Source organism: Apium graveolens, chromosome 6 (genome assembly GCF_009905375.1).
Source record: "Apium graveolens cultivar Ventura chromosome 6, ASM990537v1, whole genome shotgun sequence".
NCBI classification, from domain to species: Eukaryota; Viridiplantae; Streptophyta; class Magnoliopsida; order Apiales; family Apiaceae; genus Apium; species Apium graveolens.
Genome location: NC_133652.1, coordinates 263,855,049 through 263,868,533, shown reverse-complemented (window position 1 = coordinate 263,868,533; position 13,485 = coordinate 263,855,049). Strand labels below are relative to the sequence as shown.

General features: G+C 36.0%; 1 protein-coding gene across 1 annotated transcript; it reads left to right on the top strand.

Annotated features, from left to right (window-relative positions):
- Positions 1–8,309: 8,309 nt before the first annotated feature.
- LOC141665983 (ethylene-responsive transcription factor ERF091-like) lies at positions 8,310–9,179 on the top strand. Its single transcript, XM_074471969.1, has one exon. The coding sequence runs from the start codon at positions 8,310–8,312 to the stop codon at positions 9,177–9,179; it is 870 nt and encodes a 289-aa protein (XP_074328070.1).
- Positions 9,180–13,485: the final 4,306 nt, after the last annotated feature.

The window sequence follows — 13,485 nt, the reverse complement described above, 5'->3', positions numbered from 1 at the left end:
GAAGGAGAAATAGATTTTTGGGTTATTAAAGATCAAAAGGAGGAGAAAGATAGCTAGGTCGGCCAAAACTTTCAGAGAAGTGTACATCTTGAGGAGGTTTATTTAAAATTTAATTATGTAATTTAAGATGATTACTATTTATATTGTATACTAATAATAATCATTTTATTTTCAGGTTTATAATTATTTGTACATATTTTTTTACATATTAAATCAGGCTCTAAATTCAGGTAAGTTTTATCAAATTATTATATTATTTGTTTATGTGTTTATATATTGTGTTAGGTTATTGTTTAATGCATGTTTAATTGATTAATTTTTATTTGTACTGGCTACAAGATGTTTAATTAGTAGTATTTTAATTAGTCATGTTCCTGTTGTTTTTATTTTTAATTTTTATGTCATTAAGTTGGTTTAAGAAATTATATGATTCTCAGGTTTTTTTACATTTTATTAAGTGGATGATATGGTACATTTTAATATTGTTAGTGTCTGGCTAGTTTTGTTAATTATTATTTACTAGTTATGTGTGTGAGTTGTTTACAATAATTATCATGTTATATTGTGCTAGTTTGTTAATATGTAAAAATATTTGTAAAATAAAATCTATTTTCACAAGATTTAGTTTATTGAGATTTATTAAAAATTGATAAAATATGTATTTGTGGGACTAATGATATGTATGGTATTTTATTTTACAGGAGATATGTAGTCAAAGTATTTTGTTAATTAAGTTAAGTAATTAACAATTGATTGTTTATTTATTTATCTAAAATTATAAATTGTTTATATTTGTTAATCTTATTATATTTTCCTCATAACATATTTGTTACTTTTTTTTTACCAATATGTTATTAATTAATAAATGTGTGAGAGGTGGATTTGATAAATATTGTCGGTATGTGTTGATAGACAGAGAGCTTGCTATATTTATTTTTATCATTTTCTTAAATTATTTTTACAATTTAATGTGTTATATTAATGTATAATTTAAGTTTGTCTACTTTTATAAAGTCATATATTTAAAGTTTTCTACATTATTTTTATAAATTAATAAAATATCTTTTATATTTTGTAAACCAGCTTGTATATTATTCAGATTATTTGTTAGTTATATGTTTATACTACTCTAGCATAAGATGGTGATAATCAGTATTAGTTGTGGTAGCTGTATAAAATATTATAATTTTGTTAGCTTACTTTTTAGTGGGTTTTAGAGTTTGGCGTTTATAAATTATATTTGTGTTGATATTATAGATTGGTTTGGAGGTTGATTTGGAGCTAAGTAGTGATTTAATAATTTAGACTCATTCCAGGTACGAGTATCTTTCATTCTCTCTTCATTTAAAATATATTTTCTTCCCCTGTACTTATTGTCCCATCATATTTATCTTATCAAATTTTATTTTGTTAAGTGTATATGTACACTTGTTAATTTTTGCTCAGCCATCTTTGATCCATGTTGTTGCTTAACCACTTTTGATCTATGTTGCCTATCAGTATACTTGATTTATCACATGCAACTTTTATTTTCAATATTATTGGAAACACTTTGTAACCATTTATTATGGGCTCTTAAACTTATCTGTGTGGGTAAATCAAAGACGAGGCACATGGAGTTTTTGCAGTCTTTGGTGCTCTCGGCACTAACTCATATCAGTGCTGTGAGTATACGAGCATGTCTCTGGGGTATGAGGCATGATTAAGATCATGATCATTTTGTTTGTTTGGGAAATGTTTTATACATTTCATTTTATCCTTCTTGTGGATAACCGGAGAAGGAACTGTTTGCACTGTGCTTTGCTTAGTGTTTACTAGCGAGCAGAGGTTTTATAATATGCCCTTATTAGTACCCACCTTACTTGTTCTCAGCCATTTCTTTGATTTTGTTTGGATTAGTTGGTTCCTTGCTTCTAAATAATTACTGTCATATTACTCATCTTCTTGGCTAATTATTAAAATCAAATATATTCTTTTACTTTACCTTTTAATGATATATTCGTACTGAGCATTTGGCTCACTCGTATTTATTTCTTTCCACAGGTAGTCGGGGGTAAAGCGGGGGTATGATGAGTGTTGCCCAGATTTTAGCTTGTTATATAGTTGAAAATAAAGTCAAGGACATGTTTTATTCCATATTATTTTGGATCTTGTTAGAGAACTTTATTTTGAAGATTTTGAACTTTTATTAGTTTAATAAATTATGTTTAGCTTGTTTTGCTTTCATTAATAAATAAGACTTAGCTTGTGTAGCATCTACTTGTTTAAGTGGGGTGTTACACCCATGTTTCTGCTGCTGCTCCCACTTATGTTGCCACTGGTGCTTTTCAGCCTCTTTGGGGATTTCTCCGAGGGGACACTGTGGTTGGATCCACGAAGCATGCCTGGGATTGGTCCTACCATGGTGTGACTCCTAAGGAATTCACTGATATCGTGGTTGGTCCAGATTTGGAGAGGATAAAGCTCATGGGTGCTCAGTCTCTGACCTCAGTATGATTTTTTCTTAAACTCCTTTTTCTCATATACTTGTAGCATTCACTTCCCTTACATTTTTCTTTATTATTTTGTTCCAGTCTAATGCTTATTTCCATGCGGCTGTGAGGCAAGCCGAGCATGGAAGAAGGCTTCAAATAACGCTGATAACGCCCTTAGGAGGCAGCAGAGAAACTACGCTTCTCTAGAGAGAAAGATGAAGCGTAAGGAGGAGGAGCTAGGAGAGGCAAACGCTGAGTTGGTCGTTCTGAGGCCCGAGAAGGACAGATTGATTCTTATCTGGACTCGGAGGAGTTTACTCAGTCCATGAGGGTGAGGGATGATACGGTGTTCCCTGGTTTTTTCAGGACTGGCTGGGACACGGCCCTTGGGACTGTGAACGAGGCTTGTCCCGATTTTAACCCGACAAACTATGTGTGCCCTGACGATGAGGCTCTACTACAGAGGTTTCGCACCCGTGTATTTGTCTCGGATCGTATCCCTCAGGACCCGATTCTTCCTCCTCCCGAGTCATCTTCTAGGCTTTCAACAGATGATCACAGCTCTTCTTCCTCTAAGACCGAGACTACTGAGACATCTAGCGAGAGTGAAGGGATGATGACATGGATGCCGAGGGCACCTCCGCTCCTTAGAGTTTTACTAGCCCTGCGTGGCTTATTTATCTTTATTTTATCCTCTTGACTATCTAGTTTGTCGAACTTTATATCTCTTATTTGAACTTGATTTATTTATAAAACTTTTTGCTTTTATTGGAATTCATACATTTAGTTTATTTGTCATGTCATAGGGATTTTAACCACATTTCGGAAACTTTATAAATTTCATAAACTTTTGGGACTCATCCCTTACACAAGTCTTAATAAACTTCAAACTTGAAAGAGTAGTCTTATAAAACTAAAACATGAAATTCTAAGCAAGCAAAGCTTCAAGGTGCTTTTCAACCTACTTGTCATTTTGAAAAGTGAGAATCGTGCTCAATCATTTTACACAAAGTAAATTTCCAGGTTCTGTGCGTGCCAGGTTCTCGGGACTTCAAAGCCATTCATAGTCTCCAGCTTGTAGGATCCTTTTCCTTGAACACTTTTGACCTTGTATGGCACTTCCCAATTTGGAGCAAGTTTTCCCTTCTGCCCAACGCAGGAAGCTTCCACCTTTCTCGGAACCAAGTCTCCTTTTGAAAAACCTTTCTTTTACCCTTAAGTTATAGTAAAAAGAAGTCTTTTTCTGATATTCCACTATCTTGGCATGTGTCTCATCCCGTACCTCATCAATTAGATCCAGGGCTAACATTTGTCCTTCCTCATTTTCTTCAGCGTTGTATGCTTAGATCCTGGGAGACAAGTGTGATATTTCTACAGGAACAACCGCTTATGCCCCATATGCTAACATGAAGGGAGTTGCTCCAGTAGTGACTCTATAAGTAGTCCTATAAGCCCACATTATTGGGAGTATTTCATCCACCCAGTTATTCCTTGATTTCTCGATCCCCTTCTTCAGTCCATCCAGGATTATACGATTCGCCACTTCCGCTTGCCCATTGGCTTGCGGGTGAGCTACGGAGGTAAACCGCAACCCAATCTCATTCTCCTCGCAATACTTCCTAAACTCCTCATTGTTGAATTGTGTTCCATTATCGGTAACTAGGATACGGGGAATTCCATTTCGGCACATGTTATTTTTCCCACAGGAATTATGCAACCTGCTTAGTTGTGATTTTAGCCAGAGGTTTGGCTTCAATCCGCTTAGTGAAATAATTTATGGCTACAATCAAGAACTTCCTTTGAGTCGTGGCCATGGGAAAAGGCCCAAGTATATTCATTCCCCACATAGTAAAAGGGATGGGAGAATTAATGGAAGTCAGCATCTCAGAAGGTTGCCGAACAACTGGTGCATGTTTTGACAACGTTTACACTTCCTTACATACTCTTTGGCATCGGCCATCATCTCTAGCCAATAAAAGCCTAAACGGGTTGTCTTATGAGCCAGTTTTCTGCCCCCCAGGTGTTGCTCATAGATACCTTCGTGTACTTCTTCAAGAGCCAAACGTGCCTCATCAGGTCTGAGATATCTTAAGTAAGGAACCACATAAGACCTTTTGTACAAAATCCCATCAATCAAGGAATATCTCAATGCTCGAACAACCAATTTTCGTACTTCAGTCACATCATTTGGCAACCAATCAGTTTGAATATGGGCCTTAATGGGATCCATCCATGATGTCCCCAGCCCTATAGGGGCTACAAGCTTAACATCAATGCTCCGTGTTTTCAAAATATGAAAGTACACACTTCCCGAGCTCTTTTCTATCTCTGACGAAGCGAACTTAGACAACGCATCTGCTTTAGCATTTTCCTCTCTTGGAATGTGCTCAACATGGCATTCATCAAATTGGGTCATCACAGACTTTACTAGACGTACATACTTAGCCATAGTTTCATCTCATGCCTCAAACTCTCCCTTGACCTAGGATATGACAAGCTTCGAATCCCCACAAGCTTTTAAGTTCTTGACCCTCAGTGTTCCCACTAGACCGAGGCCAGCTCTCAGGGCTTTATATTATGCTTCATTATTCATAGTTGAGAAGTCTAACTTCATAGCATATTCGATCAGAAACCCATCTGGGCTTTGTAAAACTAGCCCTGCTCTGCTTGAATTTGTTTTTAATGCCCCATCAAAATAGAGAACCCAATATTCCTTCTCCTTAACGCCCTTTTCTTGTCTCCTTTATCATCTTCTGTGTCTTGAGGTATAGTATCTTCCTGCCCCCCCCCCCCCCGACTTCTTGGTTGGGTGTGGTACATTCCACCACGAAGTCAGCCAATACCTGGGCTTTTATTGTCGTTCGTGGCTTGTACTTGATGTCGAATTCTCCCAATTCTATTGCCCATTTAATCAGCATCCCACTAGCTTTGGGACTATGAATGATGTTTCTCAATGGCTGATTTGTTAGCACTTCAATTTTATGAGTCTGACAGTAAGGACGCAACTTCATTGAAGCCATCACCAAGGCTAAAGCAAACTTCTCAATAGTTGAATAATTCAACTCAGCTCCATGCAGAATTTTACTAACATAGTATACGGGTTTCTGGACTTTAAATTCCTCCTTAACTAATACAGCACTCAAAGCATTTTCTGAAACGGCCAAGTATAAGTACAAAGTTTCATTAAGAGCTGGCTTGGCCAACAACGGGGTTTGAGCCATATATTTCTTTAATCCTTCAAATGCCTCCTGACTTTCCTCAGTCCATACAAAATCTTTAACCTTCTTCAGGGATAAAAAATGGCAAGCACTTGTCTCCGGATTTGGAGATGAAACGTCCGAGAGCTACAACTCTTCCAGTGAGTTTCTGAACGTCCTTAATGGAACGTGGTGGTTCCATATCCAGGATAGCCTTTATTTTATCAGGATTGGGCTCGATTCCCCTCTTGGAAACCATGAGACCTAAAATTTTTCCAGATCCCACTCTGAAAGCACACTTTGCAGGATTTAGCATCATTTTGTGAAACGCTTCCCTCAAATGGGTTATGTGATCAGTTTTTATCAAACTCTTGACTAACATGTTGTCAACATAAACTTCCATATTTTTGCCAATAAAAGTTACATATTTAGCGGGGTTGGTCTTGAAAATTTTAAAACCCTATGCGAGAATGTTCAAATAATTACTCCTTCCAAAAATTGTTTAAAATATTGAAATTTAAATTTTTATGAGATTTAAAATTGAAGAATCAATGCACCCCTAAAAAAGTCTTTAAAAAAATTATGTTTATGAACACATAAGCTACACACTAACAATAATTGCGGTTGGACTTTGTAAACTTTTTATAGGCGTATGCGAAAAAGATTTATGTTTTGTATGATGATCTCAAAGTTTGTAAAACTTTTCTTTTGAGGTCAATTAAAAACAAAACAATAATGGAAGTGAATAGTCGGATGTAAAATCAATAAAAATATAAATGACTGAAATATCTTACACATGCCTATAATTATATACATAAGATAGCACTTCATGAATAATCTTCTTTTTTATATAAAGAATCGTGAAGAATTATTATTAAAAAAATATAAAATATATAATTTATTTTATTTTTCATCATATATAGTTATAAATTTTAATTATCAAGTTAAAAATTGAAGTTACACAATTTTTTTATTTAAAAAATCACTGAAATTAATGAAAAAGTTTAAATTGGTTATATAAAATCACACTTATTAAAAATTATTCCACTCTAGAATCAAATTTTAAAATCAAGTAAATTTATCAAATTTTAATTATTAATTTTTTATTATATTTAAATATAATTATTTTTCTAAATTAGTATCGAATTTTATATTTTTTGAAATAAAATTTTACAATTTATGATGAGATTTCATAATAAAATTAATGATTTTCCACAATTCTTCTTCAATCGTTGTTCACGGAGTAAAGCGATTTTATAAAATAATATATATTTTTTAGGTCCCTAATTTGGGAAGGTCTAGTAAGGTTGCACATCCTGAACTGGTCGGGGCCGCCTATAATGCTTGCTTAAAAACTGTGTAACTAAAAAGGATGTGAATGAGCGCGATGAGATAGCTCAAGTGGTTAAAAATTTATTTTTTGTCGTCAACCTAGGTCGATTCTGACTCACCCCCGAAATTTGTAAGGACATATGCTTTTTTTTACAAACAATGGGATTTTATTGATTAGAAATCATTTTTCAATACATTCTGAACTTCAATAGGTGTAGAAATCCTATTGAAAACTCGATCCGGGAAAAAATAAGACAAATATGCTAACTCATGCGCCGCCTTATTATCAGATCATTTTACAAAAAATAGAGATACTGTGTTAAGATCCTTAAGCAGATTTCGACAATCACTAATAATCTGCCCAAACGGAGATTACGAAGCTGCACTTCGAATGGCTTAAACAATCGTTAAGTAATCTGACTCCACTACAACCTTACTCCAATTCGCCTATTTGATCCAGCTTAAAGCCTCTTCGACAGCCATAGCCTCTTCCATATTAGCTGAAACTAACCCCAAATTGTACCGAGTCTTTGCGTGTATAACCGATCATGTGCTGTCCCGATTTACTAGCCCCATACGTTAGGACATATACTAAATTGCAAGGCATATAAGTCAAATTAGTAAAAAAAAATAAAGGACATGAATAGAAGCTGTATTTGACCAATTGCTATGAATCAACTTCACACAATATTAAGCAATATAGGATGCATCTAATTTAGATTACCATAATAATATCCAGAAGCCATGTTTAAATCTAATCCCTCAAATGAGTTTGAATCTTCTTTCTATATCCTTAGTATGTGTTAATTCTTAATCATGTTTTTCTTCATAAATAATCATAATCCAGCTGTATTAAATTCATAATTTTTATTAAAGAATTATTAATCTAGAGTTTATATCTTTCCAACTCAAAATGACAACTGTGGCCAGAAAAAAAATGATTAATTACAGTTTAAACTACATATGAATTGCAAGACACCTTATTATCAGTTATCTTATTGCGTACACAAAGACAAATATACGCGCACGCACACCTAATATACATTGGATCTTGTTAATTTTTAATTACTCAAATGATTAGTACAATCACAATTTCAATAAAGTAACAATATACTAAACACTTCACCTTTTCTTAATTAATGTTTCATCATATTAGGCTCCTACAATTCAGCTTCGGCATTGCTTGCATTACAAGTTTCTGATCCTATTCATTCACTTGCAGAAACTATTGTTACCATTCGGCTATAAAATTCAGTGCAACCAATTTATTTCAATTTTCTAGCTAGTTCATGCAGTGTTTTTAAACATGGCTGTGAAAAAAGATGTTACTTCGTCTTCTTCAGGAGCCATTCTTGAGAGTGTGTGGGCGAATTTTATCGGAAGCAATCTCGAATCCAAGGATGAGCTCCGAAAGGAGCCTGATCTTTTGCGGTCATGGAATGAAATGCAGATTTTAGATTATAATGATAGTGGAGTGGTGAATACGTTACAGAGGCTACCTAGTTTAGGCCGGTGGTTATCTATGGGATCCGAAGCGTGGGAGACGATTCTTGATGAATATTGTATGGCTATTCCTTCGGATGCTGAAAATGAGTACTCGAGGTTAAACGAAGATTCGAAAGGCGTTGAAGGAGATGAGAGGTTAACCAAGAACGTTGATCATAAAGATGAGAGGATTGTTTTGAGATATTATAGGGGAGTGAGAAGGCGGCCTTGGGGTAAATATGCTGCAGAAATACGAGATTCGACGAGAAAAGGAGCTAGGGTCTGGCTTGGGACATTTGAAACAGCTGAAGATGCGGCTTTGGCTTATGATAAAGCTGCGTTAAGGATTAGAGGTCCTAAGGCACACCTAAACTTCCCGCTTGAAAAAGTTACTCAAGGCGCTGATATTACAATTAGGCCTTCACAAAGTCATTTAACCTGTTCAACTGAAAGTTCACAGCCAAATGTTGCTGATTTTAGTGCTTCTGGTTGCAATCATATACGACTATTAGAGTCGCAAGAAAAATTATGGCACGAGGAGGAACACGAGAACTTGGTCATGACCGGAAAATATATAACAAAGAAGATGGTATGCTTGGACGAAACTTCTGTAAATGATCAGTTTGATATACTAGAGTTTCAGGATCTTGGGAGTGACTATCTGGAGAGTTTATTGTCTACCTTTTCATAAATTACAATATAAATCGGACAGTTGGAAACATGCTTAAATTTACTCCGACACATTAATAATATTTCTAAATTTTCAATCCTTAAGCTACTTCACTTGTACTCATATGATGTTAGAAATTTAAGTATATCAATTTTGAGTATCAGTTAGAACCTTCAAGAGCTTTGTAATGTCAGAAACAATTTGTAATGTATGTATATATATAAGGTGGTAATCCGGGGCACATGTTATATCATATCAAGTGAGGTTTTTAGGCATATATACAAACGAAAAATTATATTTGATTATAAAAAAAAATTAATTAACATACGTTTGAGTAGTAGTATGGTATATCATAACATACGTTTGTTCTTGACCATCTCCCTATATACAGACGAAAAATTATAGTGGATTACAACAGAAATTTTAATTAACATAATCTAATATTCTGGACCATCTCCCTGTATACAGACGAAAAATTATATTGAATTACAAGAGAAATTTTAATTAACATAATCCAATATTCACTACAATCTGCACTCTTATCTTATCATCTAATACTACTACTACATGTTATTCTGCAATACAACCAAATTTAACATACTAGCGTAATTCAATCAAGAGTACTCCACTGACCTAAATCTTACACATCAATTCTGTATATTGGTAAAGGTGCAGAATCTAGAACAATATTCAAGTCCTTTGCTTTCTGGATCGAGCGTGTAGCTTTAAAGTAGTCCTTTGTAATAAAAATCAGTAACATAACAAAACGTACCGCAATAAAACAAAAAACAAACAACCAAACCGCAAATAATTTAAACCCCCACCCTACAGTTTGATCAAATACGAAGTCGACCACGAACTCATAGCTGCAGAAGGACACGATTAACACCGTTATAAACCACAACAACACGATAGTTAGTCCCACATTTTTCACAGATTAGAGATTTCTTTTAGCCTCCAATGCAGCTACTTTTATTGATTGTCTGGTGTCGTCGTAAACTGTAGTGTTGTTTGTTTCATTTGCCCTACTCTCTGCAGCTATACAGGGTAGAATTTGTAGTATGCGTTGGACAAACTTAATATTTTAGACTAAGTTGTGAATCATTTTTGAGACTCTATATGAGTGAGACACATTATGTGTTAGTGGTATGTATTTATTGGAACGTATTTTCCTCTTCAAGGGGATTCCAACGCATATTTACACGCTCAAAATGAGTAAAAGGTGAATGAGAACTGATGTTCCAAAGTTTTACCTTTTAATATGAAAAGTGGTTTTGTACCACATCGAGAGTAGCACAAACCTATTCCTTAATTTTTCTTATAAATACCATGTAGCACATCGAAAAGAAAAATAAGTCCTTTCAAGCCTCTCTTTATAAACAGAGTCTTAGGGCATCAGTTTTATTAAGTCAAGGGAATAAGAGTCATCTCTTTCATTCTCGGTCTCTTTAGTCTTAAATTTTTTCCAATATTCCGGTGATAGTTCTCGGGTTTAGTTCAAATTCGCTGAGAGTATATTTGATCTATCGATTATACTGGTATCTCGTTTTATCTTGGGAGGCTATCGACTCGCACATACGGTGAGAGGCGAAATAGCTTTAAGGAGACAGTTTCAACTGGACTCGAGGATCTCCATTTGGTTATATCCTTTCTTTCTCTGTTTGATTTCGTTTACTCACGCACACACTTATTTGATTTATATGTATTAATCGCAGATTGTATTCACAATCTTAAAGCTAGTTTATTTTATACATCTGTGACTAATACATCTGTATCTGCTTGTTTTGTTGAGTAACAGATCGATGGAGAACTAAACTGTGAACGATCCGATGAAGATGACGGCTGATCCCAACGCACAGATCATTGGATCTGATGGGGTTCACCAGCAGCCGATTAACCCTAACGCACGGATCGTACGATCTGATGGGGGTCAAACGCCTGTTGGACATGTGCCTTCGGGACATGTACCTGTGGGACACACTGTCATTGGACAGTTTAGTGTTCCTCTTAGAAAGATATCGGCAGGATTCACTCCTCCGATCATATCTGCGGTGCCTACTGGTGTGCATACACCTGTAGTACAGACGCACGCACCATATGTTCCACCTGTGGTGCCTGCTACACCTGTTATGCCAACTGTGCCTGCTGCACATGCTGAAAAACCTGAGAAGTTCAACGGAATGAACTTCAAACGTTGGCAACAAAAGATGCACTTTTATCTGACCACGTTGCATATGGATTGCTTCCTTAAGGAAGAACCACCGTTGCTCACTGCTGAGAGTAACATGCAGACTGTGTATGCTGCTGATGCTTGGAAGCATTCTGACTACATCTATCAGAACTATGTGTTAAATTGTTTGTCTGGCTCATTGTATAACGTATACAGCACGAAGCCAACAGCTAAGGTCTTATGGGAGTCACTTGATCATAAGTATAAAACCGAGGACGCTGGGGCAAAGAAGTGGATTGTTGGCCGCTTTCTTGATTATAAGATGGCAGACTCTAAGATTGTGGTTAGTCAGGTGCAGGAACTGCAGGTGATCATTCATGACATTCATGTTGAGGGAATGGTCATAAGTGAGTCTTTCCAAGTTGCTGCTGTTATTGAAAAGCTTCCACCTGGATGGAAAGATTTCAAGAACTACCTTAAGCACAAGCGAAAGGAGATGTCTATGGAGGATCTTATTGTTAGACTTCGTATTGAAGAAGACAACAGAGGGTCCGAGAAGAAAGTTAATGTTGCCACTGAGAAGGCAAACATGGTGGAACATGCTCAAAGCTCCAAGCCCAAGAAGACTAATTCTAGTAAAGGGGCAAAGCTGGCACCCAAAGGAGGGATTTCGAAGTCGAAATTTCAGGGAAAGTGCTACAACTGTGATAAAGTTGGTCAAAGGTCTTCTGACTGCAAGAAGCCCAAGAAGCCCAACAAGAAGAAAGAAGCAAATATGGTAGAGAATATCTCCAAGAAAATGGGTGATATAGACCTCTGTACTACGGTCTCTGAAGTGAACCTGGTCGGTTCTAATTCACGTGAATGGTGGATTGATACTGGTGCTACTAGGCATGTTTGCTCAGACAAGGCGATTTTCTCTAGCCTCAAAGCTTCCGATGCAGGTGAGAAGCTCTACATGGGGAATTCAGCAACTTCTACCATTGAGGGTGAAGGCACGGTGATCCTGAAGATGACCTCTGGGAAGAATCTGACTTTGAAGATTGTACTTTATGTGCCTGATATTCGCAAGAACCTTGTGTCTGGTTCTCTGTTGAGTAAGCATGGCTTTCGCATTGTAATAGAGTCAGATAAAGTTATTTTGTCTAAGAGTGGTATGTTTGTAGGCAAGGGTTATTTAACCGATGGGCTTTTTAAGCTCAATGTAATGTCCGTTAAGGACGATAATGAAATGAAGAATTCTTCTGCTTACTTGCTTGAGTCTCCTAATTTATGGCATGCTAGATTAGGACATATAAATTATGACACTTTACGACGTATAAGTGCAAGAGAATACATACCTAAACTTACTATCGATACAAAATATAAGTGTGAGACTTGTGTTGAGGCAAAATTAACGAGATCATCATTTAAACGTGTGGATAGGAACACCAAAGTGCTAGACCTAATACATAGCGATATATGTGATTTAAAATTCGCTCCAACAAGAGGAGGAAACAAGTATTTTATTACATTTATTGATGATTGTACAAAATACTGCTATGTATATTTGTTGAAAAGCAAAGACGAAGCTATAGATAAATTTAAAATCTATAAGGAAGAAGTTGAGACACAACAGACTGAGAAAATCAAAACGATACGAAGTGATCGTGGAGGTGAATATATTGAACCATTTGGAGAATTCTGTTCACAACATGGTATAATCCATGAGGTCACTGCACCATACTCCCCTCAGTCAAATGGTGTGGATGAAAGGAAGAATCGCACTCTGAAAGAAATGATGAATGCGATGTTGTTAAGCTCTAGGCTTCCACAATCGATGTGGGGAGAAGCCATCTTAAGCGCAAATAATATTTTAAATATTACGATGCGCAAGAATAAGGATGTAAGTCCTTATGAAATGTGGAAGAAAAAGAAACCAAGTTACCAACACCTGAAAGTGTGGGGGTACCTTGCAAAGGTACTGATCCCTACACCGAAGAAGGTGAAGATAGGTCCTAAGACTGTGGATTGTATCTTCATCGGATATCTTCCACACAGTACTGCATATCGATTTCTTGTTCATGAATCCAAGATTCCTGATATTCAAAAGAATACCATTATGGAATCAAGGAATGCCTCATTCTTTAAGATGATGTTTCCCTGTAATCTAGGAAA